This window comes from Panthera uncia, assembly GCF_023721935.1.
Source record: "Panthera uncia isolate 11264 chromosome A1 unlocalized genomic scaffold, Puncia_PCG_1.0 HiC_scaffold_16, whole genome shotgun sequence".
NCBI lineage: Eukaryota > Metazoa > Chordata > Mammalia > Carnivora > Felidae > Panthera > Panthera uncia.
The window spans coordinates 2,017,338-2,024,916 of NW_026057576.1; the positions used below are offsets into that span (position 1 = coordinate 2,017,338).

Sequence of the window (7,579 nt, forward strand, 5' to 3'; positions counted from 1 at the left end):
TGATGTTTGCGAAATTCCTGTTGTTTCACATAGTTGTAGTTTCATGTAGCTGTAGTTCATTTTTGTTGCCATACGGTGTTCCATTGCTGTTCGGCACTTTTGTTGCCGTACGGTATACCGTGACTCACTGAACTCATGATTCATTGTACTCTTGATGGAACTGGGGTTGTTTCTAGCTTTTTGTTCTTATGAACAAAACTGCCAAGAACATTATTGTAATGTCTCTGGATACACTTCAGCAAGATCTTCTCTAGGGCATATACCAAGGAGTGGAATTATAGATCTAAAGTATACATATATTCAACTTTACTAAATAACCCTAAGCCACTTTCCAAAGTAGGTATACCAGTTTACACATTCATCACCAGCATCGGAGAATTCCCATTAAGTCTGCCAGCAAATGTCAGAGTTTCTAATTTTTGCCAAGCTAGTGAGTGTAGTTTGTTTCCAACCAATCAATTCAAGCCAATTACTACGGTTTTAATGCATTCCCTGGATAATTATTCCCGAGCACCTTATATGTTTATTGGCCATTTGGAATTCTTCATTTTAAAAGCACCTGTTCAGTTATGTTACCCATTTTCTATTGGGATGTCTGTCCTATTCTTTATATATCTTGGACACTAGTTTTTGCCAATCACATGCATCACAGATATTTTTCCCACTCTGTGGTTTATGTTTTTCTTTCTTTATGATGAATTTTGAAGGTCAGGTTTTGTTTCGTTTTTCCAATTTAGTCAGATTTATCAATCTTTTCTGGTTAGTATCACGTATCCCAATCCATAGGTCACGAAGATGGCTTATGACGTTATATCCCAAAAGCCCTAGTTTTGCTGTTCATATTCAGGTCTTTGATCCATCCGAAATCGTGTTATTGTGGTGGGGGAATGGCTCACTTCACTTTTCCCCCATACAGACAACTATTCCGTGAGCATTTACTGTTCATGGGTGTGTTACACAACTTGTTATTCCTTTACTAAAGAGTTCGATACTTTGCTAATAAAGTCATGTTTTTGCTTACTTACCTCCTGTACCACTCGTAAGAGTTTTGCGTTTGTTAACTTATTCATTACATGGGAAAAGTGCCACCGCAGGCTTCTTTGGCCCGCGAATATTTCAGGTAATAAATTCCCGGGCTACCAACGGCCTGCGAACGACCGCCTCCCTCAGAAGCTCCGCCCCGCGGACGCCAATGCCCGCCTTTTTCCTGAGGACGCAACACGCAGGCGCGGCCGGACCCGAGATCCCGCGCCGCACAATGAGTTGCGCCTGCGCCGGCAAACGCCCCGCCCCTCCTCCTCTGGTCCTCTATAAAGCCTCGAGCTTCTCCTCGCGAGAGACTTCGTTCTCATGCTCGCTGCAGGGGTCGGAGGTCAGAGCGAGCGTCTCGCGGGCCGTAGGAGGAAGATGGCGGTGGAGTCGCGCGTTACCCAGGAGGAAATTAAGAAGGAGCCGGAGAAACCGATCGATCGGGAGAAAGTATGGGGTCCGGAAAGAGGTGGAGGTGGGCCTGGCGGGGCGGAGAGCGCGGCCTGTGCCTGAAGGCGGCGGTATTCCAGCTCCCCGGGCGGTTCGGAGGCCGCGACGCCTCCGGAGGGGAAGGGAGCTCTGGGCTCGCAGCCGCTTTCTTTAACTTCTGCCCTTCCTCCTTTCGCCCCCAGACGTGCCCGCTGCTGCTGCGTGTTTTCACCACCAATAACGGCCGCCACCACCGAATGGACGAATTCTCCCGCGGAAACGTACCGTCCAGCGAACTGCAGATCTACACTTGGTGAGAGTGCTGGGGCCGCGGGGGGCGCGGCCCTGGGGGGCGGTCGGACATTAAGTAATTCCCTGTGCCAGGAAAGAAGGGTCCTCCGTGTTTCCGCTTTTTCCCCTCCACTCGGGGCCTTTGGGCCCAGCTCTCAGGAAGTTGGAGGTTTTACCCGGTAGGTAAAAGGGGCCTGTCTTGTAACACGTTTAAGGTTCAAACTTTTTTGAGTTGTGAAGAATTGACAGACCCAAGATTGCTATCGCTTGTTGTGGCTGCTGGGTACAGAAATAATACGTAAAGAAAACGCGGCGGCCTTCTTTACGGGGCTCATGGTCATGGGATAAAGGGAAGTAAAGGGAACTCATGGGATATTTATCCTCGAGAGCATTTATGTGTGATATTAATCCTCAGGTGCCATGCGTTTAAAAAAAAGAAAAAGAAAAAACAGGTTGATTTTTGATCTGGTGCTTGATGGAAAAGACTGTGATGCGTGTTCAGTAAAGACCTGCCCCTGAATATTTCTCTCACGGGCGGGTACCTTCCATACCCCCAAGTCTGTCCGGGGCCAGTACATACTGCAGACTTCTCTTTAGTGCTGCACGGATTTCCTTACTTTCACATCATAATGGCTGTTTAGTAGCAGAAAAAGGTTAATAACTCTTAAAACGATGCCTTTATTGTGATAAAGATATATGTAGCGTTACATTTGCCACTGTAAGGACTCCGTTGCATCAGCTGTATTCACATTGTGCAACTCTTAACCTGTTAGCAAAGCTTTTTCATTTCCCCCAACAGAAGTTCTACACCTAATAAGCAGTAACTCCCCATTCCCTTCTTCGCCCTGGCGGTCCGTATGAATTTGCCTATTCTAGATATCTTAAACAAGTGGACTCATAACAGTGTTTGTTGTGTTTGCTTTATTTCACTTAGCGTGATATTTCGTTCTCTTTTTATGGCTGAATAATACCTCCTTGTAGGATATACCACATTTTGTCCACTTATCTGCTGGTAGGCGCTTGAGTTTCCATTTTTTGGCTTTTGTGAATAATGCTGCTTATGGACCTGGATCTGTTTAATCCCTGCTTTCAATTCTTTTGGGTATATCCCTAGAAATGGGACTGCTGGAACGTACAGTTATATGTTTAGCTTTTTGAGGAACCACCAACCTTTTTCACAGCAGCTGCACCATTTTATAGTCCTGGAAGGGTACGTAATTTTAAACTGTGAGCCCGGCACAGTACAACTTGATTCTTTAAACACTGGGACCTTCTTTGTCTTTTTGGAGGTACCCTGTAGTGTGCTTCCAGTTGAGCATCATTCCAGGATAAAAGTTCCAGGGAGATTGATTTAACTTACAGGGAAGAACCGTTACTAAAGGGTTGATGAAAATCTCTATTCAGAGATGAAAGTGTATGCTTCTTCCAACAAATAAGAGTTCCTGTTTGCCAGGTGCTATGCTTAGATTCTGAGGGGATGAAGTAAAGGAGGTATCGCGGTTTCCTACAGTAAGCTCAGTCTAGTGGAGAAAGCCCGTGAATAAATACTAATATACTTCAGGGTGAAGATGGCAGAGTGAGATTTTACCAAAGACCTTCTGCTCCTGATCCAGAAGAAAAGTTACAAAAAAATTCTGCCCTAGAGTGTCCTGTCCTTAAAGTACAACCAAATAAGGAAAGACCACCTAGGTCGTCTCTCAAAGTGATGGCCAAAGACAGATTCTGAAAGACTGAGTAGTTGGTGTCATAGTAGCACAGAGCCCTGCCCCCTCTGCCTAAGAGCAGTACTGAAGGAAGATGAGTGAATAAATCTTGGGACTTCTTGATTGGTGCAAGTAGACTGAGGGACTAAATAGGCAGCCCTAAGACAAGTCTAAGAAAGAAGAGTGCAGTCCAGAAGACCCTAGCAGAAGCAAACTGAATGTGCCGAAGCTCAGGGCACTGTATGGAGCGGGGGTAATAATAATAAGCCAGATGCCACAGGAGTGGTAAAGCTCCTGTGCTTGTATGGTCATTAAACGGGTTATTGAAAGAGAAGTAGTTAGGTAAGCTGTATCAGGGTTCGGTCAGAAAAACCGAACCAGCAGGAGATCTGCATGAAGGGCTTTGGTTCGCGTAATTATGGAGACTGCCTAGGTACCTAGATCCCGATCTGGAGGGCGAGCTAGCGGGAAGGGCCAGGCTGGAACTTGAGCAGGAGCTAAAACTGCCCACAGCAGCCTGGATTTCTTATTCAGGGAAGCCTCCCCTCTGTTCTTAAGGCCTTTCAACTGATTGAATCGGGCCTACTCTGATTGATTGAATGAAGCTTACTCCGATTATCTGGGATAATCTCCTTAATTTAAAGCCAACTGGTTATAGACTTTCATCACATGCACAGAATACCTTATAGCAACACCGACATTAGTGTTTGATTGAATAACTGGGGCTGTAGCTTTCCCACGTTGACGCATAAAACTGACTCTTACAGTCACACAGCAAAGTCTCTTCCCAAGAGAGCTCTTTCTTCATCCATGCACTCAAGCTTCGGACTGGTGGTCGGAAAGCAACGCTTGGCATTCCCAGCTATTAGTTTAGGGAGACGGTCGTCGGCAGGTTGGAAGCTTGTAGGAGATTTACTGTCAGAACTGATAACGGATGTAAACCAGATTCCCTCAGCTCGTTAGGACAAGATGACAGTATGGGAAGTATTTTTAGAAAGGAAGAAAGAACTCTTTGTGGTGCACAGCATTAGTATATAAGGTGTGCCAGGGAATAATTAACATCAGGTGAAAAAAAAGGTCACCTCCAAGACTGATTAAAAAATCAGCTTGATCCCAGACTTCATGGGGACAAAGTTAAAACAGGCAGGGAGTTGTTGCAGAATAGAGTAGAACTCTGACAGTTAAAAAAAGAAAAAAAGCTACAAAGTTAGGAGGTGATAGGAGGGTAACAGTGTGACTCTTTATCTGAAATTTTGTAATTCCTTCTATTTTACTTTTTTCTTCTGTTAAATTCAATGGTGAATTTCGTTAAAAATACGTATAATATTTGAAGAATGAATTACATTTTTGAATTACAACTTCATAATACATATGAAGTATAATGTGCTTGACAATCTTCAAGGTTTTTTTTTTCTGCCTCATTGTGTATGTGTACAAGAAGATGCCTACAGTGGTGTTAACGTCACTGGTCATTTCTGGTGGGTGAGATTTGGGATATAATTCACTGCATTCGTGCATGCAGCTTTTCCTCCTCTGTAAAGTGTGTCAAGTGGAGAAAGGCAGCCATGCGCAGCTTCTCGCCCCATCCTTGCGTGGCTGCATAAGAGTGACCTGGGCCTGGAGCTTTTTTACTTGTTTGTTCGTTTGTTTTCCCCAAAGAGATAAGAACCCTCACAGCCTGTGCTGGACGTGTCTCTTTGGCAGTACCTTTCCCTGTTCTGGGTTTGATGTGCCGTTGTCTGGCACCTGACCGGCCCCACTGCAGTGTCCGTTCCCAGGGGTCCTTTACCTGCAGCACAGGAAGGGTGCGTGCAGACTGTCGGCGCATCAGCTCCAGGGCGAGACCTGCTGGCGCTGAGGGACCCGCGCTCTCAAGCCAGTCTTGTGCTGTCTTTTCTCTGTGCAAGTAAAGCATCGTTCCCTCCGTGGTCTGTGTGAGTCGGGTCCGTCTGGGCAACCCCAGTACCCACACAACATGCAGTAGGTTGACATCCTGGGCCTACTGCTCCTGCTGGACGGCACGGGTGTGCTCTGTGCCATCCTCCACGTGATTGGACTCCTCCCCTGGAGGTGGGAACAGCTGTCACTTGTGTGACAGAAGTTTTATACAGAAACGTTTAAAAACCGAGATGGAGAGGAGTTGAAGGCAACATATACGGAGTTCCGTAATGAGGTGGAAATAAGGCAGTGGTGGTGGGGAGTGGAGAAGACGATTCGATCTGTGTTTAGGAGGCAGAAACAACAGAGATGGGAAGAACTTAACAGTGCTTTTAGGTTTATGACCTGAGCGGCTGAGTGGGTCTTGGTAGTTTCGGTGGTTAGAGGGCAAGGGCATTGTTCTGGGGGTGATGCTTTTGAAGAGTGTCTGGTGTCCTTGTTTCATTTTATCGCACCTTATAGGCAAAGTTGTTTCAGTTCCGCATCATCCATTAAGTTCTGAGTTCACATCGTTTCAGGGCAAGAATATGTATTGTCAAAGGAGCCTCTGCTTAGTCTAAAGAAAATTTCATGTTTCATTGGCCTTCTGGCTCTGTCATCTATAGAACTCTTAAGATTCCATCTTAGAAAGAAAAAACGTTACATCTTTACAAAAATGCTTTCCTGTCATTGAGTCTAAGATGCACTTCAACTTTAGACATGATAAAATGTGGAAAAGTATATATGCTTTAGAAACAAGGAAATAGAGTTATTTTAAGTGTTTAGGTTAAATTGGATTATTCTTAAGGAGGTAAATCACTAGCCCAGAAAGATGTTACATAGCAATGAAAGATAGCAGGTGTAATCCCTTAAAGTCCCTTTTGGCACTAAAAGTCTGACTTTAGTTCATCAAAATTTCAATCATTGAGGTTGGTAAGGGGAGTTTATGGGGCAAATAGTATTAGCCGCTTTAAAATTAAGTATAGGGGGCCCGGCTGACTCCGTCGGTAGAGCTTGCGACTCCTGATTTCAGGGTTCTGAGTTTGAGCCCTGCGTTGTGTGTTTTGAGAATGCTTAAAAATAAAATCCTAAAAAAAATAAGTATAAGACCTTGACAGCCTCAATTCTAACAGGTCACAATCCAGACACACATAATTAACTCATTATATGTCAATATCCTTGCTATCTTACTGTTATATTGTTGATTAATCAAATGTAATGTTTTTTTAAAAAAAATTCAGGATGGATGCAACTTTGAAAGAACTGACTAGTTTAGTAAAAGAAGTCTACCCAGAAGCTAGAAAGAAGGGCACACACTTCAATTTTGCAATTGTTTTTACAGATCCTAAAAGGCCTGGCTATCGGTAGGTAACTTTTAATTTTTTAATTCCTGTAATCTTTTTGGCTTTGATATGTTTTAATTGATAGGGATAACCCCTTTTAATGAGCCTCTTATTGGGCAGAAAATAAATTTATATTATCTTAACGTCTGGTTCAGCTTAATGTAGTCATTAATTTATAACTGTGCCGTAAGATAACGGAGCGAATCCAGTTCCGTGTTTACTTTGCATATTTAGCTTCGTTGGTCTGTGATCCATTAACAGTTGGTCTCCTTTTCTGCAGAGTAAAGGAGATTGGCAGCACCATGTCTGGGAGGAAGGGGACTGATGACTCCATGACCCTGCAGTCGCAGAAGTTCCAAATAGGAGACTATCTGGACATAGCAATCACCCCTCCAAATCGGGCACCGCCTCCTTCAGGGCGCATGAGACCATATTAAATTTTATTTACTATTCCTTGAATTATTTTTCGTTCAGTTATGTAAAATAAACTTTTTCCTCCCCTCGTCATTGCCATTAAGCCTTTAAACTCTAAACGAATTGTAATGCGTCTCCTTAGGAATTAGATTTGGCCGTGTTGGGTGTTAACAGAACGTCCACGTTTCTGGTCCTTCCATAAAATAATGAAGAAAAGTGCTCTTAGCATCCGATGTAAAACTGTATTGTCAAATACATGTGTGCAATCAACCGGAGTGTGAAAGTTCATGGCGATGGGAACAGGGTTTAATTAGCATTTGGGGTTTATGCCGAGTAGCGGAGGATGTTGTGTTGAAGCCCGAGTGGGGCAAGTGAGAGCCGTGGTATCGCACGAAATGGAGTGCGAGCTCGTGGCCCGGCCGCTCCGTGCAGGTAGAACTAGGGCGAGGTGGC

The 7,579-nt window shown here is 44.3% G+C and overlaps 1 protein-coding gene across 3 annotated transcripts; it reads left to right on the forward strand.

The window, feature by feature from the left end:
* The first annotated feature begins 1,177 nt into the window (after positions 1-1,177).
* On the forward strand, positions 1,178-7,219 carry SAP18 (Sin3A associated protein 18). Of its 3 annotated transcripts, none has more exons than XM_049647350.1 (4): positions 1,178-1,504; positions 1,662-1,771; positions 6,611-6,733; positions 6,993-7,219. In XM_049647350.1, the coding sequence occupies exons 1-4, from the start codon at positions 1,193-1,195 to the stop codon at positions 7,147-7,149; spliced, it is 702 nt and encodes a 233-aa protein (XP_049503307.1). In that variant the 5' UTR covers positions 1,178-1,192; the 3' UTR covers positions 7,150-7,219. The 3 variants fall into 3 exon arrangements, with proteins under 3 accessions (XP_049503307.1, XP_049503308.1, XP_049503309.1); XM_049647351.1 differs by having other exon boundaries at positions 1,178-1,486; XM_049647352.1 differs by having other exon boundaries at positions 1,336-1,479.
* The last annotated feature ends 360 nt before the right edge of the window (positions 7,220-7,579 follow it).